The sequence below is a fragment of the Triplophysa dalaica genome, chromosome 23, assembly GCF_015846415.1.
Source record: "Triplophysa dalaica isolate WHDGS20190420 chromosome 23, ASM1584641v1, whole genome shotgun sequence".
Classification (NCBI taxonomy): domain Eukaryota; kingdom Metazoa; phylum Chordata; class Actinopteri; order Cypriniformes; family Nemacheilidae; genus Triplophysa; species Triplophysa dalaica.
This window is the reverse complement of record NC_079564.1, coordinates 7,165,763-7,190,882: the sequence shown is the minus strand read 5'-3', so window position 1 is coordinate 7,190,882 and position 25,120 is coordinate 7,165,763. Positions and strand designations below refer to the sequence as shown.

The 25,120-nt window shown below is 38.0% G+C and overlaps 1 protein-coding gene across 1 annotated transcript in view; it reads right to left on the bottom strand.

The window, feature by feature from the left end:
• The window catches only part of LOC130413555 (contactin-associated protein-like 2), a 252,047-nt gene extending 230,460 nt beyond the window's left edge, over positions 1 to 21,587 (bottom strand). Inside the window, exon 1 of the mRNA XM_056738847.1 lies at positions 21,307 to 21,587. Coding sequence (XP_056594825.1) covers positions 21,307 to 21,394 — 88 coding nt within the window. The 5' untranslated portion in view covers positions 21,395 to 21,587. The remainder of the gene's footprint in view (positions 1 to 21,306) is intronic.
• Positions 21,588 to 25,120: the final 3,533 nt, after the last annotated feature.

Sequence of the window (25,120 nt, the reverse complement as noted above, 5' to 3'; positions counted from 1 at the left end):
TAGGCAGACTGTTGGCATCCCGTGTGCATTACATTTTATCGGACACATAATTTCCATAATTCTATTTGTGTCGTTTCAAAGCTTTGATGCCCATGCAACTATTCTGAAAAGTGGAAAATGGACAGTAAAATAGTAGATGACTTATTTTTTGTGTTCATATATACTATTATATTATATAGAAGATGAAAGTTTTTACTGGTACTTGAATTTATTAAATTGTTAAACGGCAATGTTACTCATGGACTCAGCATCATGAAATTTCCATTACATTTTATGAAAATGCATCAAATTATATTTCACTGAGGACATGTATTGTATTTAACTATAAAATGACATTATATTTACGTTTAATTATATTTTATTTACTGTATATATATACAGTATACACTAACGTTTGAACAAAATACAAGCAACAGAACATTTATAACCAATTTCTTTAATAATTAATATGATATTCCATTCCATTCCATTTTCTACCGCTTCTCCGAACTCGGGTCACAGGTAATATGATATTGTATTCCATAAAACATCTCAACATCTTGCGAAGTGATCTATATAAAAATGGGCAATATCTTTCCAAAATTAGGTCAAACTGACGTTTTCGCATTCAAACTGACTTAAAGAGACAGTTCCCCCCAAAAAAACATTCTGTCATCATTTACTCACCCTCTAGTTCTGTACAAATGTCTTAGTTCATGCAAGGAACGATATTTGGAATAATGCTTGAAACCAAACAGTTCTTGGTCACCATTGACTACTATAGGAAAAATGGATATAGTCAAAAGTGTCTTTTGCTTTCCAACTTTCTTCAAAATATCTTCCTCTGTTTTTTAACAGAACAAACACATTTATAAAGCAATTTGTCCTACTATGTTAGTAAATGGTTGCTAAGAACTGTTTGGCCACAAGCATTCTTCCAAATATCTTTCTCAGTGTTCATCAGAACAAAAAAAAATCTGATTTGAAACAACTTGAGGGTGAGTAAATAAAGAGAGAATGTTCAATTTGGGTGAACTGTCCCTTCTACCTCATGAGAGAATGTAAGTAAAAAGCACTTTTTCAAAAATCTGACTGCTGCAAAATTTTTCCATCAAAGTCCAGGAGATCTGAAGAGCCTGGGCATTTTTCTGTTTCCCTGCATGGACAACGCGCTGAGCAGGAGAGGAATACAATAGAAGCACATTGAGTTGAGTTAGGGGGTGTCAGTAGGGTACTTCAGGGTGGACGAGAGATAGAGACCAACAGTGGAGCTTAAGCACTGAACACAGCTGTTTAGGTGAGGCAGGCCTGACACAGTGGAGCGATTATGCATCTGCTGGTGGTGGTTTGCGATTATCTTTTTTTGTCATTCCACTCGCGTGAACGCTGGATTAATGCCGCTGATTGCTTCCCTCCCCGGCTTCTCTGCTGATACATTCTAGCAGCCGGTGGCACAGATTCTCTGTCTAAGCCCCCGACTCGCCCCTGAGCACCGGGGGCACCAACCTTCTTCTCTCACAAGGAAACTAATCTGAACTGATAAAATATCTACACTCGGCTAAATGGGAGTTCCACAACAGCATGCATGTTTTAAAATGCCTCCAGTTTCGGTTGAGCAATCCAGATGGTTTCCGAAGCTCTTTACAGACTATCAGAGACCAATCCTGACCTTTCCATCACCTCTCAGATAGAGGCATGGATGATATCTGTGCTCTCAGACTTACCTAAATGTGTTTACAACAGGAGTCCATTTAGTTATGTGTATCTAGAGCAGATCAACAATACTCGTAATGCACCCTACCTGGTGAATCTCAGCACTGGCCAGACATCTTTTCTCTTGTTTACACATACAGTACATTATTACGAAAAGAGCAAAAGAGCTCCAGAGTATTGAAAGTGCTGTAGCATTAGATATAGCAACATTAATCATTTCACATGTGCAAAAAGACATGTGGTCACATGTGAACGTGTTGTTTGGAAACGTGTGTTGTTAACACCCATGTGAAACTCGTGTTTTCGCATACGACAATGTGATCATTTTCTAGCTTGCATGTAACTCTGGTGATGATCAGAAGGTGAATCTGTATATTTAGGGAACTGACCCGTACATGTTCGTAGAAGCACGTTAAAAAAATGTTTCAGCCTTTTTCACTTTTGGGATATTTTTTTAATCTCACTATTGATATTCAAGCTACCTCCTGGGTCTTTCAAACAAGGCAATTCAATTTGAACATACACAAAGATCATTTCAAAGATACTTTTTAAATGATGTTAAAAGAGCCGCAGACAGGTAATTCAGTGATGCTCGGCTAAATGTCACTGAACAATGTTTCCTTTACAGGACTGGACTGAACAGTTGAGGTTGGACAGATATCTTACGAATCTGAACATAAAAGGCTTTCCTTTGAGACTCGGAGTCTGAGTTTATATTCTGACAATGTGATCATCGAGCATGGCTGGTTTTTGTCAGACTTATCCTATAAACAAGATCATCATAATCATAATCAAATCTTGTTAATACTGATTCATGCACAAATGAAGGTCTCACCGTTGTTTATGAAATATTATTGCAGACAGAATTTCATTTGGCAACTAATAATTCACTGTTATGAAGTATGACCTGAAGAAACCGTCACCTAATTTATCTCAAATTAAATGTTTTTCTGAAAAAATTAAGGCTAATAACAACAGCATGCTTATTCGCAGGCAATTTCACACAGCGGCTAACCACACAGTAATAATATACTGGGCTGTAATATTTATACTGTCTTTAAACACAAGCACCCATTCCCTACGCCGAAGCTGGAAAATTATTTGTAAATAAAGCGCAAGAAATAAGATGTTTATAAAACCCAAGCAAGTACGACATTAAAAAGCAATCTATCAAACGCGCTTTCCAAAGCCGTTCAGTGATATTTCAGTGAATTAGATGGAGCATTGAAAATAATGCCACTTGCCACCCCAGTGGCACTCTTAACAAGCCTCATTAACATAAAATACCTCTGGAGCACTACAGCTCCAATGAACAATATATGGCTTTATTATTTCGGCTGGATGAAAAAGAATATTGTGTAGGAAATGACTTGTAAATATGGAACAGAGCTGCTAAGCAACAAAAAGGGTGGAGTAAATCTGATCCCTGTTATCTAACAATGCAAGCCTGCCGAATCCCTGCTTCACCTAACTGACGTAACTTTGGTGATTTGATGTTGTCTTCTCTCATATCTGCTGGCTTTATTGTGCAAAACACAGGCTTCTGGTAAACAGTTGGAACACATAAAAATATCAGATTGAAAAGAAAATGTATACCTGATCATTAATTCTGAGATTCGAGAACAATCTTTTTTAGGTTTGTGCACTATTTCTACTGTAAAACAATCACACATTGCTGTAAGAAAATGTAATTAAAGAAATAAACTTCTAGTTTAAAAGTTGGGTTTGAAATAAAGTGAAAAACATGTAAATATACTTTATTCTGGCGCCTAAGTTTTTAGAACATTAGTTATTTTACGGGATGTTTTTACAATAAAAAGTGTGACACTGACAATAAATACAATTTTGAAATGTCTATGTAATTTCTATAATTAGTCTATCACACATACAAAAAGCAGCACTAAAGATAAATGTTACGTCTAGGCTTGCTTCAATCAAGCACATTATTTTGTTTAAAGGGGCGCGAATATGTATTTTTCTGTGTCTTTGGTTGTGTTATAAGTTGCCCATGCATGTCATAGACACGCAAAACTGCAAAAATGAATGTGTCGGAACACAACATGCATTCTATCTAAAGGTGAATGCTCACCTAGACCTGTTTGAAACGCCTCGTGTAACCACACCCTAACAAATCCACGTCAGCGCCTGGTATGATTATTGACCGCCCAAGACCGGCCACATGTATACGCAAGTAAGGTGGGCGTACCTGTCAATACAATTGCTTTGGAACATGATGTTCCAAATATGGTAAGAGGCGTTACATTTCCGTCACACGTTTGCAGTATTCGACCAATCACTATGCCCTGGTTAACCGGCCAATCATAGCACACCTCACTTTTCAGAGCGATGAGTTTTGTCAAAAATGTGCAAGTTTCGGAGAGGCGGTGCAAAGGGGACTAAACATGCAAGGTACGTGGAAATACATTTTTTAACCTTAAATCATGTATACACATTGCATTAAAATCTCAAACAAATGATAACACTCGCTTTAGCCTTGTCATGTGACCCCTTTAAAACAAACTAAAACAATCAATTTGGTCTTTACTCTTTCTGTGGAACGAAATTGTAAAGCAATACAAAGTCTGGTGATCTTGGCTGTCAAGATCAGTGAAAATTTCATTTAGTTTCACAAAAAAAAGGCATTAGGTTTGGATTTAAACCCAGGTCGCTCATGCTAAACAGATGAATGACACTGCTGTGGAGATATCCTAACCCTGTCAGAATGTCTGTATTGATTATGTACTTGTTTGCTCTGAATGAGAGGTGAGTGGCTGTTTCTAATGACTTGTTCCTCAATAAATCACTCCGGAAAATATTTGTACTCCGGTCTTGTGCGAACAACTGCCATAGCAACAGTTCACAAAGGTCCTTCGCGGGGCTGTGAGAGCACCGAGCACATCAGAGCGGGCTGTGTGCCTTTGAAGAGCAGGAGAGGGCAAGTCAGAACAGAGATTCAGAGCAAATACACACCTTCAGTGTGTACAAGAGCAGCTGGGTTTTTTATTTGCAATAATTCTCAACAAATAAAAATCCATTGTTAAGTAAAACATCATAACGGGAACACCAGTTATCAAATTAGTCCGAATATTTAGAAGAAAGAGTGTGAAAAAATCAGAAAAAAAAACCTTTTGTCTCTAAAATTACACGTGACTTCACATACTTTCTATGGATTATAGTCAGATGACGTCAAACTGATACTTTGCTTTATAAATCCTAATTTTAAATGTAACAGTTCTCAACACTGATTTCTATGGACTTCAATAACTGAATAAATATATATAATGGTCATATAAAAAGTCATGAAAATTAAGCCCTCTACTGTAGCTCATAAAAATCTAATTTGCAAATGTCAAATTGTTCAGTTATAAAAAAAAAGAGAAAAAAAGCTTTGTGTCTCTGACATGCGATTTGAAAAATATCTTTATGCAGCATGTGTTAATAGACTAGAACTTGGATGGGACTTGTTTGATACAACAGACTGGCATTTCCATGAATAATGACTCTGTTCCTCATAACAAAGCCATGGAACAACTTTATAGAGGACTTATTTCTAAAGACACATTTTGTTCATGCCCTGACTGAAGTGTTCTTCCCAAAAGCATTATTTCAAAACACCGTGGGAAAAAAATTGTTTTGGAGCGACATGATGGTGAGCACTGTAAATGACGATAGGATGTTTTCAGCAACATTTGTTTTGTATTGGCGTGAATCAAGAATTTCCAAAATATCACCTTAAACTAACTCTAAATGTCAATGTGTACAATGAACACCTCACCACATGCAATAATATAAGAACAGCTGTGCAAATAAAATATGAAGAAATACCACCATATGTAAATATTCCTAGTTTAATGTTTGCTCAGAGTGGGTGGAAGACGGTCATAAGGTGACCTGCTTTCATCCAAAATGTCTTTAACTTGCTGAATTGTTTGAGGTGAAACACAAAAGTACAAGCTTAGTGAGACGAGACGAAAAAAATGTCTATGAAAATTTTAGTCTTTTGGGAACGTGTTGGTTCAAACACACCAACACGCTAACACACAAAATATAATCTTACTACAGTCATTTTTCATAACATGAAGAATACCCAAATGGGAAAAAGAAAATTGCCTTCACATAGCCGTTTCTAGAGACATTACACAGTTAGAGTAAGCATCTCTTTTATATGAAAGTGTTCTACATGCAGAGTTACATACTGCAAAATCAATTATTACTCCAAGGTGCGAACGTATATTTCGTTGTAATGACTGCTTTAATATCTCACGGCTGCCGGAAGAAAGAACCGGTCTTACATGCTAATGCCATTGGATGTTAAAGTTACAAGGAGTATCAGTATGCCAGTCTGAGTCAATCAAATGGAAGGCGGCATCTATTGAGTCGTATTGATGAATAATGGATAGGAGTGAAGAGAAGCTTTAGGCCTGATCCACTCACGGTGGGGGGCTGGGAGAGGGGCACTGCAGGCCAAGTGTAGTAGCTCCCACACTTTCCACCCTCACTACATGAACCGCCACTGACAGCCGCACCAGGGATCATGCAAACTCTTTGACTATAGGAGGAATTGGTGGCAGGAGTCATTTTAATGAGAGAAGTCTCCCGGCAACAAACTGCTCAAAAGAGCCATGCCGTTCACTTCCAAGTTTCATATTTTTAGAGATTGCACAGTACTAGCCTGGAAGTTTAATTTAAGAGAGATCTAAGAGCTAGGCAGGTCTTATTGGAAGCACTGGGCCTTTACCAGCTGTGTATGAATGATGTAGGTTAAAGGATTTTGTCTGAAGATCTGTGGCTGATGTCACACACTTTCCCAAATTCGGTTCACCTTTTACACCTGTGAAGATGTTCCCATAAAGAAATGATTGTGACCTCATACAAATGTTAAAGAGATAGTTCACCCAAAAATGAAAATTCTGTCATCATTTGTTCACCCTCTTGTCATTTCAAACCTGTATGCAGGGATTGATTATGACTTTGATGTGGCCTGGGCATGGACGTTTCAAAGCCCCCTGGCATCACATATTTTACGACAACAGTTTTGCACTAATGCCGAAATACCCGGTTCGCACAGAACACTTTTTTGCGTCTAAGAACGCATGACACAGCGCTCAGGAATGGTTTGAAAAGGCAAAGCGCAAGCCGTGAGGGTCTCGTGGCACTCTTTTGATAACAGATATTGCCAACTTGTAAGCACAAGCTTAAGGCACTTGTCTCGCCTTCGGGGTCTTGTGATTGGTCCACTTCTGTGAAACTGACAATAATGAGTTGCCCTGTGTGTAAAAATTGAAATTATTTCCATTAACCATGGCGCTTATGTGAGAGATGATGCAATCAGTGCAAGACGCAAGCATAACAGTTAAACAAGTCCATCTAGAGCGTGTTTACATAGAAAAACTATTTAAAAGTAGTTCAGCAGAATAGAAAAACTTCTGTGTAAAGTCCACAAAAACAAATTAGTTCATTTATATTTGGAAGTCATACTAAAAATGCTTCTGACGTCTCCAACTCATATTACATGGGAATAGTCTTATTCCTTGCATAATTTACATTTCTGCATTAAGAAGACGAGCATCTAACAGTCCATGCATTACAAGTTAAACAATATCAATCACCAAAGCATTTACCGTTGTTAAATGCTTTGGTGATTGATATTGCTTAACCTAACTTATCTTAATAAAATCGTTGGTTTTAACTTAGCTGAAAAGTATCTTTTGTGATTTTCTCAGATAAATGCTTTCCCAGCGTAATCCAAATCCAGCGCGCTCACAAGACTGCATTCATTGGCCATTAAAGACAGCGAACTGAGAGGTCTTTGGCACATTTCTGTGGTTTTAAACTCGTTTTGTTATTACTTGCTTATTGTCTTCTACACATGAATTCTGCACGCTTATATTACACAGGGTTTTATACTTGCCTCTAGATGCCCCTTTTAAAAGCGCGGCAATGCTTTAGGATTATTTATTTGATTTATTCGCTACGGTTAATACTTCACAACTCCACAGTATTCAGCGCTATTTTATTGAGAAAAAATAATAATTTATAAATGAATACATATAACAAATTTGCCAGGGCCCCCTGCTGGTCTACGTCCCTGGACACATGCCCAGTAGGCCCGTGCGTTAATCTGTCTCTCCCTGTATGACTTTCTTTCTTCTGCAGAACACAGAAGAAGATGTTTTGAAGAATGTTGGTAAATGAACAAACGGCGGTACTCATTCACTTTCATTTTTTTTGTGTGCGCACTACAGAACTGAATGGGTAACGCTTAAATTATTTGTTATTCTTTGTTAATATTCATAATATTCATTCTTCAAATTTGCTGGGTTAATCTCAAAGCCAAGACCTGTTACATCAAAGTTGGAACCGAAGTTACCAAAAAAATCACCACTAGGCTAGCTCTAGTCTCAGTCTCTGACGTCACACCAACAATAAACATATGATGCATAAGGCACAGTTTCTGGAAACACTTCAGCAAGTTCGAAGTCGTCATCTGATTGGTTGACTTTCACAGGATTTCCGGGAGATGTGCGTGTCGTGTTCTTTAATGTTCTGATTGGAAACAACACGTCTGATCTAAAAAGTAAGGTGTCGTGTTTACAACAGTTGCAATAAGAATTCATCACGACCGACAAAATCCTTCATTATTAAAAGTATGCGAGGTTAACAGCTTAAATTGAAAATGTATTGATTAAAAATTTATTAAAAAATCATTGTTGTTGCTGTTAACTTTTGACATGTCCGTGAATGTACACCGGTCTGTTAATGCAGGGACATTTCCACGCCTCTAGACATGATGCGGTACAAAACGAAATGTGATTGGTTGCTTTACTTGTCAGTCATATGGCCTCTTGAGAAAGCGGCGAAAGTTCCCAGACCAGCATGATGGTCTGGCTATGCCAGACTAGGCTAACTCTTTATCTTGCACTACAGACGGTTGTCATTTCTCCACAAAAAAAAAATGTCTTTGGTCATGTCTTATCTTGCCTGTGGACCCGAGCCAGGACTGCTCCTGTTGCCCTGAAACGGAAAAAAATACATGATGCTACTCGATCTTATTGAGTTATGCTGGAGTGTTCTCTCTTCCCACTGTACTGAGGCCTGTTTTCTTTTTTTCTGAATCCCCCCCAAAAAATGCGACACTGTAAAAGGCAGTCATGTGACGACAATTCAAATACAGTACATCGTGGCACCATCTGTATGTGTCATACTCACACCCACCATGTTCCATTGGCTCTGAAATAACACCCGACAGGACTGAAACTCTTGATTAATGGTTAGTCCGGAAACAAGTCCATAAAAAAAGAGCAAAGGTTTTAACAAAATATTTAACTAGGTGTACAGCTGGGAAATGATGTTTTAGGCTACATTTATTTTAATCTCATTCTCTTTTCTAATTCAGAAGTCTGTTAATGAAGCATATTAACTTTGAAGGAATAGGAAAATTTAATTTCTGCCGACAACTTATTTCTCAATGCATTAGATGACAACGTTCAACTGTATATATACGCACCTCTGGAAGCTCTGATTCAGTTTAAGAAGATTTACCTGTAGGTAATATAACCAAACATAATTATGGGGGAAAGCCCCCGAGGCATAAAATAGATTGAAATGACAAAGTTTTACATATAATGGGATAAGGGGCTTGATTAATTTCCTCCCGAAAGGACTGTTCATTATTAGTTACCACATCCGGATTTCAAAGGGGTGGCATTTTAATTGTATTACCTTCCCTTTTAAGTTATTGATTAATAACAGAGTTGACCTCAGTGTTCAAACTAAACCTTCAGCATTATCAGTTCAGTGCAAACAAGCGTCTCTCTCTGGACATGAGCTTAAGCTGACATCAGTAAATTTACATAGCTGTAATCATCGAAATAAAATTAAGACGAATTATTACACTTCAAACTACAGACTGAACAATACACAGTCACCTTGAGCTTCACTGTCAATAAAGTACCTTTCACTCATACAGTCTTTACTGGAAAATTGCAAGAAAATTGCAGTTGAAAGCTGGGTAACCGATTTCCGAATTATGCTTTAGACAACTGAGTCGGGGCCGAGTACCAAAACAACCTTGTAGCCAATCAGCAGTAAGGTTCACAGTGCACAGGACTGACATTAGTTGAGCCGAGCGCTGACGAAAGCGAAAGATGGGGGCAGGGTTGTGTTTGTTTTGGTGATTTGAGCATCAACAACGGCTAAGGACACCCTGCCTTTAACTGATCAAGCGTGAACGGGACCTTTACGCTAAATCGGTTCTTCCAATTTTCCAGTAATAGAAGTAGTAACGTTACCGGCAAATTCCAGTAAGTGGCGATGTGTGAACAGCACATTTGTGTATTTACCATAAATTGACCAGAATGGCTTTACCAGTAATCTACCAGTATTGCTGTATGAAAGCGCCTTATGTTACACAAGACACTTTTCAATAGTGTATTAAACTATGTTTCAGTAACAACAAAGTCCCCTTGAAACGGTAGTTGCCTTCATGTTTACTTTCGTACTCTAACGCATTTGTGATTAGAAATTTTTTTCCCTGCGATGTGAATGTATAGAAACAGCCATTGAATTTTGAAATGGAACTTGGCGCAAACTGACAGGTGAAGGGGAGGAGTTAACAAATGCCCCGCCCAAGCCGTCTAACCTACGTCATTAAAGATGGATAGTAACTCCAGGAAGGAAGTGCATTTTCAGATTTTAACTGAAGATTATGAGGGCACGCGATTTTTAAAAATAGAAGTGCTCATTCGACGTGTGAGCAGCGCATGCCTGTGTTGCAGAAGCAGAGCTGAAACAGGAGCTAGCATTTTAGTGCCGAGTCTATGCACCATCCTTATACAGTATCTATGGCTCAGATCTGTTAACATGATTGGTTACAGGGTTATGATGTCATAAACAGAGGCAGTTTCAAACGGCATTTTCTAAACTGTATTTGGAAAGCTGCAGTTAAATCCTCTGTAATGGTTTAACATGATGAATTTGGTTTATACGGGGGGCACGGTGGATTAGTGGTTAGCACGTTCGCCTCACACCTCCAGGGTTGGGGGTTCGATTCCTGCTTCCGACTTGTGTGTGTGGAGTTTGCATGTTCTCCCCGTGCCTCGGGGGTTTCCTCCGGGTACTCCGGTTTCCTCCCCTGGTCCAAAGACATGCATGGTAGGTTGATTGGCATCTCTGGAAAAATTTGTCCGTAGGGTGTGAGTGCGTGAGTGAATGAATGAATGAGTGAGTGTGTGTGCCCTGCGATGGGTTGGCACTCCATCCAGGGTGTATCCTCCCTTGATCCCGATGACTCCTGAGATAGGCGCAGGCTCCCCGTGACCCGAGGTAGTTCGGATAAGCAGTAGAAAATGGAATGGAATGGAATTTGGTTTATCTTAAAGCGCTTTACAGAGGCATATAAACAAAATGAAACACTTGAATTTCACCACTGAGGGACTTTAACACAAATTTTGACTGAAACACAAAAAACACGCTTGCCTGAGGTGACTGTACCAACATTTGGCTGCACATCTACAGACATTGTCTTTTACCCTGCCTGTAGAACAACACATGTTAGATGTTGGTGTTGTTCGTCCCATCGCCCCATATCCTCTAATCACGATTTTAAAGTCGCATGAAAATGTATGCATATATTAACTAAGGACTTGAGTAAGTTTCTGCCTTGATATCTATGAATCAAAGTTGATTACATAGTCATAGGCGGCTTCATGCTCTACCATTAAAAGGAGCAGCAATATATAATTTCTACCAGGCTGGATGTGAGTCAGACCCACGCATGAGGTCCACATGTACCTGAGTTAAGTGTGTTAATTTATAGCTGTTTGCTAGTGAAGGGCAGAAATTCCCCCGAGGCTCTTGTTGAAGTGGGTAATGATGTATATGAGTAATAATGTACAACTCCTTGAACTCGGTCCATTGTGCGTTTCAATTAGTCGCGTGCAACTGATGGTCCTTACAGCAGCTTATTTTGCCTACAGATGCCCACTCAGACAAAAAGAGCTGCCTGAACGACATGTTACATGACCAAAAACGACAAAAAAAATGTATGCAAATGTGCAGAAGTTTCTACATCATACTGAAAAAGTATGTGTAGAATGAACAGTATAGCTGCTTGTACTGTATATAAGCTAAAAAGTATTCACAGCACATTTTGTTATGTTACAGCCTTGTTCCAAATGGATACATTTCATTATTTTCCTCACAATTCAACAATCAATACCCCATGATGACAACGTGAAAGAAGTTTGTTTTAAATCTTTGCCAATTAATTAAAAATAAAAAACGAAAAAAGCACATTTATTGTGCATGGGTTTTTGTGTCCTGCTCAATAGTTTTGTTAACGCTTCTCCAGCAAAGTGTAGATTTACTTATTTACTTATTTATTATACTATTATTATACTATTATTTGTCCACAGCAAAATCTTAACACTCATTCGCGGCGATGAAGGGTTTTTAAACCACGCTTTTGGATCAGACCTGGGAGGACGAGTAGATGGTGGGACAACTGTGTTGATGTCGCCAACTACTGGCGTGGCATGCGTAATACAGCATTTTAGTCATTTTTGCGGATCTGTTTAAACGCGGATTGTTTTGATAACGTTGTCGTGTGCACGTGAAACTTTTCAAAAATGCAAAAGAAAAACTTTTCCGTTTTTCATTGTGTAAACGTGGCCTAAAACCAGATGAAACCTGTGCGATAGCTGGAACTTGTGCCACGACTTGTCGGTAGTTAGCGAAGAACTAAAAAAAGTCAAAACGTTTGAACGAACAGCTAGAAAAGGCCTCAGAACTGGCCCTTCCAACATTTCTTATGCCTAACTAGAAGAGAAAATTACAATTATGTCTTACTCCACAACTCCAAGCGTCAAGGCCGGAACCTCACAACACTTAAGAGTAATATGCTTATAATCATCAAAGCGCTCAGTGGACACAAAACAGCTTGCCGAATGCAAATGATGCATCTTTATTATAATCTGGAGGTGTAGTGTTAATTATCAGGTCCTGAAAGGGCTTGGTATGGCTTTGCACTCGTAAACACGGCGCTCGTGAGCCTTCATCGACTGCTTGTTCAGTGCCGGGCAGGTTAGCAGGACATCCAGCAACTGCCAATAGAGCTATTGTCAGAGTTAAGGCCCTGGTCCCACGGTTAACTACACCCTACACACACACTCTGTCAGGCTACATGTAACACATGGCACTTTAGTAGCCCGCTAACAGCCTCTTCATCTCCCATTACGGCTCACAGCTCTAGCCAGCAGATGCTATTCACCAACGCACACTTCTCTAAAAATACATGGCGCTGACCGAGCAGAGCACTCGACCGGGATACATCAACAAGCATAAACAAGTCAAAGAGCTCTTTTTGAATTGTGGCTCCTCCGTGAGAAAAACAAGCGCTGTTTACTTGGCAAATTATTTTGCAGGCTAATGGGCAGTTAGCTCGTAAACAATATACAGCCTTGAGGGGAAGAAAAAATTCCTGCAGGAATCATCAAGTTTGTCCGTTTATGTAGCCATGATAAATGTAGAACTCTGATGCATGGTAACTTTAAGATTTACATTACATTTAGGCATTTGGCAGACACTTTTATCCAAAGCGACTTACATTGCTTTATCCTATACATTTTACATAGGTATACGCAATGCTCTTACTACTGAGCAACAGGAAAGCTTTCCTGTATAGCTTGTTACACTTTCAGACACGCTGAGTGCAGTAAATCTAGGTGTAAAGCAGGGCTGCACGATATTGCACATCACTGGAGTTTTGGTTCCTCGCCACTTTTTGCTTACTTACGCGAGACTGCTTACATTGGGCTGACTGTTTTGTAAATTCTGTCAATGTTGCTTTTATTATAATGAAATGATCCAACTGGAATATTAAAGACTACACTACTTCGGTTTTTCTTATACTGTATCTGCAATTTTGCAAGTTACACTGTTGTTTACGGTATTATTGCAAATTTTTTAAATATATTACACAAATTACAAACTTTTGCAAACTTGGAGTATTATTGAAGAATTGCAATGTGACACTATGCAATACAATAATACTTCAAGTTTGCAAAATCAATTTGAAATATATCAAAACATTTAAAGAAGGAAAATTAGATAACGCACACATTCTTTCTTCCACATATGTATACATGCATGGTCACTAACATTAAGTGCCACAAAACATTTGCAATTTTCAATCATTTTGAAATTTGAGCTGCCCTTACTTTTAAACCCAAGGAAATGTTTTAAACAAATAAACATCAAAATTTAAGGTTGAAAGGTTTGAAAGATCACAAGTTTTAACTGCATGTAACCGGTTTCTTTCCAGCAGCAGCCACTTGCAGCTGACATCTATAGGGGAACATCATTTCCTGGTTTACCTGAGAGGCATTGGTGGCTAAGGTCCATTGACATTCAACGTGCAGGAGGGGAGAGTGCACAGACTGACATTAGAGGCAAAAAAATAGAAGAGTTCTCATACACAAGAACCCGTGACTCTGCTTAGAGATGCAATCTGCAGGAGCATATAGGGGCGATATCTTTCTGCGACCACACGTCTGAGCCAGTCCACTGCACTTCAGGTTTATTATAGGGACCACAATGGAAGAGGGAGGGGGAGTGACCCTGTCACAGCCAATCATAGGAAGTGACAGTACCTCTTCGACACATACAGGCAGCACTTTTGTTTTATTATGCCCTGCTCACTTTGATTTGTGTAGAGAGGGTGCTTGAAGAAGCTGGCCTGTATACTGGCACCAACATTCAACCGGAGAAGCCCAACTCTCTGCATTAGTAATCATGCCATAGATTATGTGATGAGCCCCAGGAGAAACGACAAAATAGACGGAGAGATAAAATTGGGTGCCATTTGTCAGATGTTTGACATGCGCTACTGAGAATTAGCAACAGATTCAGACATGAAAGTGTCGGTGAATATCAGAGAGCAAAAACGGACTCGAATTTGCTGAGAAGATTAGAAGCATTTCTGCAGGGAAATCAATATCAAAAAATCATTCCAATCAAATATTTAAAAGAACAGAAAGAACAAAATAGCCTATCTGGCATTAATTTGATCCCGTCATTGGTACATCCAGGCCACGTTTACAAAATGAAGCGAATTGGTTGTGCCCTCAAAGAACGAAAGTTTCCCTTTGATGAAAAATTCAATTACAAATAAGCTGTGATAAGAGGAAATTTGATTTCGTTTTTGATTCAATTAGATCTCATGTCTTGCGCTCTAGGAGCTTAGTTGAGCATTCTGTAAAACTGCAAGACTTTAAAAAGTTGTCACTTACAAATCTGACATAAGAATGTAAGATACATTTAAGATGCATTTATGTGCTCATCTTAATTTTATTTCCTGAATTCACACCATTTTATTTATTTCATTTACCAAGTCAAAATGTACACTGTGAGTTTAGAGAAGACATTTCTGTAGCAGCGGTACACTAAAAAACTAAGCCTATGTTAGAAAAATATCCTCACCATTGTACACATTTGTTGTCTTATTTCAGACATTACTAGTTTTAGTTTGTGCTAAAAGTTAAAAGTTGTGCACTGTTTCCCGCTGTTGGAATGAAATGCCAATCTTAGCATCTGAATTCTTGGCTACTTTCGAAAAATATATATTCACCTGTTGTTTAAAATAGGCCTCTTTTCAGAGACTTTTCATTACCACTCCCATCCATTTTAATAGGCTAGAATATCAAAATATATGCACAAATATATATAATATGTAGATATATAACAAAACACATGGAACTTTCGTCAGAAGAGACCACTAATTCTAAAAGGTAAAAAATAGCAAAAGCTGCTTTTGGAAACCAGATGGCGCAGTAATAACATATACCAGCAGGGGCTCACTAACCAGCCAAACCTTGAGTATAATCAAAAAAGACTAGAAATGCAAATAATGGTTAATCATGTGCCTGTGCATAAAAATTAGGAAAATGGTTTAATCCAGGCTTTAGGACTGTAAAGCTTGACAAGATTTTAAATGTTTGGTTTCGATGATATACAGGCCTTGGCTGAATGCTCATACACAATGACATGAATAATCTCCCGCTGAACACTCAGATTATTATTGTGGAAATGAGCCTGCATATTTCCCAGAGGTATACAAATGTGTTTCCTGACTCAAAGAAGCTATAGCATGACAAATTCAACACTATAAGGAGGCAACTGTTCAGAAAGCCTCTCTCTCGGTTAGTTTTCTGTAAACACACACACATACTCTCATCCCTCATACTCCCTGAGATTTGCTCCAATTCCCATCATCAACATTTCTGACCACAGTAATCCAGGGGAATTATTAGAGAGCAGACCATAAAAGCCTGGTTGAAACGTTGTAGTGGATGCTGTGATGTGTATGGTGAATTCAGCTAAAGCGAACAGCACTTTCTGCGATGGATTTGACCTGCATGCCTGTAGCGGAATAAATCCTGCAGAAATAATAGCCAGACAGCACAAAAGGTGCGTGGTCATGCCCTGCCTGTGGCTCTGAACCATTCCAACTCACATGCAGTAAAAAAAAATGTTTTACCATAATTCTAGCAGCAAAAGCCTTAAAAGAGCTGTCAATTTTTTGCTAGAAAAACATTTCGTCGTATCTGTGAGCCTGCCTGAGAAACTCAGCTAAAAGTACAAATCCACACATAAATTTAGATTGAAACCAATGTTAGGAAGCCAACATCCAGTACTTGTAGTGAATAAAATCATTACTTAAGTATTACAATTGAAAGTTTGTACTGTTCTGTATCGATAAGTTATCATTTTTTGTGATAAACACACATCACCCATTTCTGTTGTTTTTCAATGCTCAAAATCTCTAAGACTTAAAGGGATAATTCATGTCCTTCATATGTGTGCAATTTTTATATGTAAAATGTATATAAACAAGACATTAAAATATCATGTTATACTAAAGTACATGTACAATGTATGTATTCATACAGCACAATATACAAATCTCTAGACTGGTCAGAACTAATGAGATTACATTGCTATGGTACATACGGCACCTGGCAAATGTTTACAATTGCCTTTTTTGGCCAAAAGGAAGTCATTTTTGTACTTAAACGTATAGTTGTCTTCACAGATTACACTCAGATAGACGAATTTAAATGTGACAAAATAACAAGCCTCACAATTAAGATTCTTTTTTGAAGGAAACTTTCACCTTTAAGGGAATAAATTTGCCAAAGAAGGGAAGAAGATCATGAATAAATCATGCAGACCATGATCTAGCTGCATCTATTTGTACATCTAGTGGTAAGGTTATTAAAATGTTGTTGGGTGAGATTCCAATAAATAATATATAGCATATGCAACATCCATCTAATCATTACAACTGTGTGTGTTTCTAACAAACCTAAAACAATCTTTGAGTTAAAGCACTTAAAATAGTAACAACTCATCAGTTGTTTTATTCAAACAAAAATATAGATACTGAAATAAATAATGCATTTGTTTCTAACAAATGGTGACTGGTTCCATTTTTAATTTTGGTGGTGGATGTACTTTGTATGACCATCAGTGGAGAAGTGCTTTCTCTTTATTACTTCCCTGCTTTAAAAGAGACCGCAGCGAGAGCACTCAAAGTACAGCGGCCGCTGTGCTATTAGATGAAAAGCTCACTTTTGTGTCTCCAGTCTATAGTCATAACAGTGTCTCCCCTGCCTGGAGGAAAGAGAGAGAAATCGTGTGCATGTATGTCTGCGTGTGTTCGGATACTTGTATATGTGTGGGTGTAAGGCAGAGAGAGAAAAAATATTATGTGTGTTTTAACAAGAGACAGTCAGACAGAGAATAAGAGGAAAATGGAGCGGAGCAAGAATTGAATATGTGTCATTCAACATAGGCTTGAAAGTATTTTTGTCTTTGGCATTCAGACACAGCTTAGGACTGGTAAAGGAAATATTTTACATGTCAAATGCTTATGGAAAATGTATGTGGGTCTATAGTAGAGGGCTTTAACACAGTACTTATGGTGGTACTAAAGGGTGTCTGCCAATTATTGTTTAGGGGTCAAATAAAAAATATTTGTTAAATCTTAAAGGGTTAATTCACTGAAAAATGAAAATTCTGTCATTATTTACTCACCTGACTTTCATCTGCTGAACATAAAAGAAGATATTTTGAAGAATGACAATGACAGTACCGATTCACTTCAATTGTACGGACACAAACCAATGCAAGTTGATTGAAAAAAACATTCTTCAAAATATGCAGGTTTAAAAATTACAAAAGGATGAGGAAATTATGACAGAACTTTCATTTTTGGGTGAACTAATATTTTAATTTTTAATTTTTATTTCACACGTTAGAATGCAAATTCTATTTAAAATCATATATTCTGATAGGGAACAAGGTCTCTCAAAATGCAAAATACATTCATCCATCAACTAAGATTCTCCCATTAGCATCACAGTCCCAAAAATCCGAACAATGAATCAAACATCCAGATAAATAACAATGCAAACACAAAATGAAAGCACCAGTTTAATTCAGCTGATAGCAGCAACAGCAGATACAGAGAGACAAGTGGGTGGTTGATACCCAATGACATGACATACGGTTACCTTTCGTTGGGGACATTAATCAAAGAGAACTAATTCAAGCCATGCCTTAACCGTTCAGTAAACCGCCTCACGTATGCCAACATCTCCGATCATTCTTTTATAGCACAATTGTTGTAACCGGCACTTACTGCATTTGTTTAATGTCAAAGAGCAGTATTTACAGCAACCAAACAAACATACCATTTCCTAAAGAGGATGTAAAAAGGTCAGTTTGACCTTCTGATCCTGTGCAGAAACTTGTGTCGATTATTAAAAGACAAACGGACTGGCGAGACCGCTCTTCCTGCTCAAATCCATTTCAAAACCAAAAGGGTACATTTTAGGAAGATTTGAAATCACTGCACCTCTGCTAAGACAAATGTTGTCATTACAGCTCAGCGCTGCATTCAGGTTGTTGTGTGGGTTCCCCTTATACCCAATTTACTTACAGAAATTAAGTGAATTAATCTTTCAGGAACAACCTGAGCAGAACTACATCCACAATCATTTGTTTTTAAGTGGAAAAGCAGTGGTCATCGTTAAAACAAAGACTCCTTCACATTGAATTTATAACTCATTCGTATTTCTGGACAACAATTGATACATTTACAGAACATCTAAGCATCCACACTAGCAACTAATGTGTTTTGTAAGGACAAGCAAATTGGCTTGAACTCAGGTGACCACACATTTCGTCCTGAGACAGCGCTCTTGTTTTCCACGGGGTGTGCTATACTTAACCAGACGAGTGGGTTTCATTTCAATGTTTTCCCACTGTTGCACTGCACAGTGGTGGTCTACATCTTAATTGCTATGCTTCTTGCAAATCCTTCGAGTCTATCGAACAAATAATAGAGCTATTTTGTTGATTATGAATAACAATAGTCTTTAGTTCCAAGTAATTGCTGCTTAATTATGGAACAGAAGTGTTGCAGCAAAATGCGGCATAAAAGCATTTCTTGATGTGATTTTAAACTTGCTTCTGGAAAATAAAAGTAAATAGTCTGTCAAAGAATAAGATTTTGCCAAGTCCGTGTATTTAAAATAGGCATTTTAACACTTTTTTATTGCTGTTACAATACCATTTTCCTATGTGCCGTCCCTAATCCCTTGGCAGCTTCTAATAAGCGTCTACACTGAAGAAAATCCACAATGGCATGCTCACATTCAACTAAAATAACTGAACTCCTGATCAGGTCATTGAGCTGTCACTTCGACTATCTATGCCTGCTACTGAGACAACAAGCCTCGCTGGTCATGTGGAGGATATGATCAAGAAAATTGCATGAATATCTTTCATTGTCAAGACTAATTATAACACAAAGAATGTGATTTTGGACTTTAAGAACACAGTACTGAAACTTTATATGCTGATGTTGTTAAAATAAAGAATTGACGACTTCTAACCTCATGTCTCTGCAATTCTCTCTAACCCGAACAAATCTACTTTTTCTTTTTAATCAGACTCCTGAGAACTTTAAGGAAATGGATGTTTATATCAAATGCTCCAGTGGCTAACAAAGAGAGTAAGAGATTTGAAAACCTCCGCAACTCAATTAACATTCACAAACTTTATCTCAAAGCTCCATCCATCTGTCAGAGAATTAACAACTTAGCTATCTTAACAGCTCCGGTTCTCTCCCACATACAGTCACGGGGCTGAAAATTGTCCATAGGTGAACAATCTGTTGATTAATTGTTGGTCTGCACTTTTGGCCACTTTTCTTCAAGTGGGTTTTGGCTGCTTCTAATTTTGGTCCATTAAATAAGTGACTATTCCAGGCTTCTAATCGTATTATTCCTGGCCACCTGTAATCTGGCAAGTGCAATAACACTGTTCACCCGTTTGCATGTCTGTATTAATAATTTGTGTTTAAACGTGCGCTACAATCAATATTGATTAAATTACTCATTCGTAACTTTTCTCACTATGGGAAAATTTTGACTATGTCGTGCTTTGGGTTTGGATGCAGCACAAACATGGATTTCATATTATAAGACCTTTCATCTAATTATTTATAAGAACCAATCCCACCTTGACTGTATTGATTTTGAGCAAACTCTCTGCAAGGCAATTAGCAAAGTAATTAACTATTAAATGTGCTCTAGGCTGTTTAAAAAAATCCTTGATTTTTCAAAAATAATGTTCATTAAATGTATTTATCTTTAAAAAAGTTTTTTGTTGAGAATCAAGCTGACAGTAAACTGGTCACCTATAAATTACAGTAGATTTTTTAAAATAACTAAACACTTAATATTTAAAGTTTTATGACAGCTTAAGGTGCCATAATTTATGATCAAAACTGTCAACCAAAGTATGACGTCATCATGTTCATGTGTGATTCTGCTTTCACTGCTGGAATTTAAAATGTTTCATATAAGATGTGAAATAGTTGGAATTTTGTGAATCAGCCCTTAAATTGGCGCCACAAAACCACTTTCACAGTTATCCTTTCACAGCTAAAACCAATCTGTTCCGCAGATAAAGAACGCTGTTTAGCCTATGTAATCTTTACATGAGGCAGAGAGCCACCTGTTTAAGACTTCAACGTAACGTGTAAAGCGTCGATTGTTACGCGTAGCTCTGCAGAAGAGCCGGCGGCTGCGTTTCAGCTTTCTCAACAAACCATCCATAAAAGCGCAAGCTCAAAAAATCGGATTTCCGAGGTGTTCCGATACTGCCAGATTCCACGTAAAACGTCAAAAATTCCTTCCAAGTTATCTGCAATTTATTTCGGTTTTGGTGCATCAAAAATGCATTTGGATTGTGTCTGTGTTGAAATGTCATGTACAGTACACCGCCTAAATAGTTGTGTCATCATCTCAAATTGTTACCACGGTTAGTCGTGTTGTTAAACCAATACAGTAGCGATGCATTAAACACAACCTTTATGCAACTTCAATTAAAGCCAAGTCTTTGAAAGAGACAATTCTCGAGTACATTCCGCTCGAGTTGCGCACACCAGCGTGTCCGCTCCGCTGCCGTGGCATTCCGGCTCTCTTAATGCACTAACACAACAAAACAGACACGTAACGCTGCACAGTTTCAACTACAACTTACGGGATGATGGAAAAGCAGCCTGAGAGATGCTGATGTGGCCAAAAATCCACAGCAAGAGCTTCAATCCAGTCCCGGCGGGTGGCTGCATCTTCAAGTAAATCGCGCTGCTGAGATGTAAGCGGAGACGCGCGCGTCTTGACAGTTACTTTTCCTCCTCGTGCCACAGCCAGCGAGCGCTGCGCTGTCCGGAAGAGCGGATCCAAAGAGCGAAGCCTCTGAATGAGGGAGACGCCGCACTAACCAATTGCGCTTGTCAGCAGTGTTGATATACACTATGTTAGAGCAACAATCGGTCTCTCAAGCAACAAAACAAAAAGGACTTTAACGCAGTATTTCAAGCCATTTCGTTGCGTGGAGCGAAGCGAGCCGCGTTGTAAGTAACGGATGTTTAGCGGAGGTCGCTGTCCAGGTGCTGAAGTTTCTACATACAGCGCTCGCATGTCCCACAGTCTTGAGCATATAAATAGAGAAACCCCCGTCTTTGCGTTGGTACATTCCACGAAACAGCGGAGCAACCCTCGCGGGACAGGGGTGCATTGCTTTGAGCGCCTTCTTATGGGCAGCAGAGAATAGATAACACTTTGAATAAGAGCTGTTTTCATTTAACTAAAAAAGTTTTTTGGGGGAAAAACTAATAATTGACAGGATTTCGAAAAGGGAGTTCACTGAAATTACAAGGGTGAGCATGCACGATGTTTTAGAATAACTATTAAAGTTATTTAAAAAATAGCTAAAATGTGTTGATAACCCTACTAGGCTTTTTAATAACATGTTCTCATCACAGTCATGACTGAGGCAGCATGCCCCAAATGTGTGTTCAATAAAAAAATTGTGGTAAGTAAAAAATGTTTTTTTTTATAACCAGTATTGTAACAAATCTGCAAGAACGTGATATAAAAAAACGTATAAAAAACGTTCACCTACATAATTTTCGCAGGACTTAGAAGTGTGACAGCTAACCCTGTTCTTACAGTACTATACCAGAGTACTAAATTGCTCATTGTAAATTCATGTAACTGATGATGGTTATCTCAAGCACTTTACAGTTGATGTTTATACTAAAGGTTATTTCCGTCTGTATTATTGCACTATATTTACATTTACATTTTTGCATTTGGCGGACAATTTTATCTAAAGCGATTTGCATTGCAATATGCTGTACATTTGTTTCACTGAGCTACAGGAAAGCATATGTAAAAGTTTTTTATCCTGGAGATATCCGTCTAAACCTACAGAATATTGTCATATGTGGAACAAAGGTTTGGCGCTTAGCTCAGAATCTTTTGATGTTTTCCCACCTGTTTAAGAAGCAAACTATCATCTCAACAGACTACAGGAGAAACACCATCTGTGCAAAGCAAGAGGGGGACAGCATCTACTTCCACTTTTTTCTGGTTTTCTCCTATCAAAAACAGAGGCAGTGAAAAACAGCAAATCTCATCCAGCGATTTTCCTCTGTCGCCGAGCAGGTGCTTTCTGTAATAACTTCAGCATGAAGATAAACATTTGCTCTTCACAGCATAAACAAGCAAAATAAAGGAAGCAAACCTAAGGCATGCACACAACACATTTTGTAATGAAGATTGTTGTACTTTCAAAAGTTTTATCACATTATAGGGATGTTTCATTTAATGCTAGACAGATTAGAGTTGTAAATCAAAAATCAAGTAAATCCTTCCAAGAAGCACAAGAGGTAGATTTCAGTAATTTAACTATGCTTGTATTGCATCACCAAACTTGCAGATATATTACACTAGAATTATGTATAAGGAAATCAGTAATGCATCTGTTGGGTATAACTGAGAAGACTTGCATAGATCAAAGAGCATTTTAGATCAAGGATTACAATACCAACCCTTTGAAAACAAAATCATGCCATATTGATATAAATATCATTAGCAACAGATTTTCTACAAAATCAAAAGGTACAAGGTATATTTAATAGGCTGGGTACTTTTGAGCTCTGTTTATATCTCTTTTGTATTCTTCTACACAAATTGGAAAAATCCATCATCCTTAATTAACATTCCAATAATCACATGTGCCTTTCATAGTTCTATAAATTTTAAAAGCCTGCTGTTTCTTATATTCAAATCAGGGGCCACTCATGTAAATCAGAGCCGACATTGAAATCAGATTTGAAAGGTATAAACGCTAATGTCATGGAATTATAAATCTTGAATAGATGGACTCTTTGTGACCTAAGTGCTGTACAAATGTCTCAGAAAAATGGAACTATCTGAACTGCAGTGGTGAGCGTATTCATTTGCCGGGATGAGAGAATAATTGGTTCCTGAAATATTGCATCAGCATAATTAACCAAGAGACCAGAAGAAAGAAGACCTGTTAGCTGATAGGCATCATAATACCTCATCAGAGTTCAATGGTCTTTGTGCAGATTTATTATATCTTTAAGACCATTTAAACTGTAGAATAGACTAAACAATATAAAATCAACATTGATCTAAGTTAATGGTGTACAGCTCCCAGGATCCCATTGTACACATATATTGTTTACATCATTTTCATGAAAAAGAGGTGATGGTAAATTACACTATTCCAGTAAACTTAAAACAAGAGTAAAGATACTGTACCTTTTTCTATCTCTCATTCAATGGACTGGAATGACATCAGGATCTTGTTAGAATCTTGTGGACATCCTTTTCTTAGATATCAGGTAAGTATTCGCACCTTTGCTGTTCATAACCTCAGATACGTGAGAAGGCCATCAGAGCTGACATGAAAGATCTTCTTTCTCAAGCCCTGACTCCTTAAAAAAAATCTTCAAAGACATCACACAAGTTGTCAAGTCCAGGTTAAACTTTGTTTACTTTGAAGTTGTAGTTTTTTTTCCAGCACCTGTTATAAAAATGATAATATGTCATATTTCCCCAATGAGTTGCGTGATTGTTGTGGAGAGTGTAGAGCTCATAATAAAACAATTACAAACATTTGTGACGTTCTAATTCAAACCATTAATAGACCGCCAAAAATCCTAAGAAGAAGAAGAGGATGAAAACCCAAACTTCAATCTTAACTCGGAACGTAGAACACATCGCATCTTGCATCTGATGTTTTACCGGTTTGTTATCATATTTTTACTTCTGTTTTTTTGCCTAGAACATATAGACTGCTTTATATTACGTATTGTGTTTGTTTTACAATTCAGTCATTTTGCATTAGTGGTATTCCCAAACAACACCTGTAGAGCAGTTTATCTCAAATTTACAAATTTGTTTTCACAAAAGTGCCAACCATTAGGGCCTACTGTACATTTTCCAAGGTGAAATTAGAGCTAAGTGAAATTAATCTTAAATGCTTTGTTTTGTCATCATTAAATGTTCATACTGTAATTTTGTTATGTGTATCTTATGGTTGCAGTGGTGTTTCTCTCCAACACAATCGCCAAGAATAGCCGTGTTTTATCTCCTAGGCTGCTCTACTCTTGTTTTGGTTGTTCACATCTTATTACATTGGGTTCAGATGAGGGGGCAAGCATATTTGTCTTTGAAATGAGAGGTTTCAAAAGGCATTTGAGTGGAACGGCATTTCCCAAAAAGGCAGCGGTCTGATTGGAGCGTAGTGTGCGCCGGGCTTCATTCATGGCCTTTAAATATCACACTAGTGAGTGCCACGCTTGTTATTTCCACGCCTCTGATGCTAGCAAGCTTTTCAAGGTTGCTCTACTGGTGCCTTGATACACATGAAAAAACATACAGATATCCAGCTCATTAGACCACCATCTATGATTGCTCATTCTTTCTTTAGGATAATTGCAGGGGAACACGGCTTCCATTCATGACGTTCCTTTGAA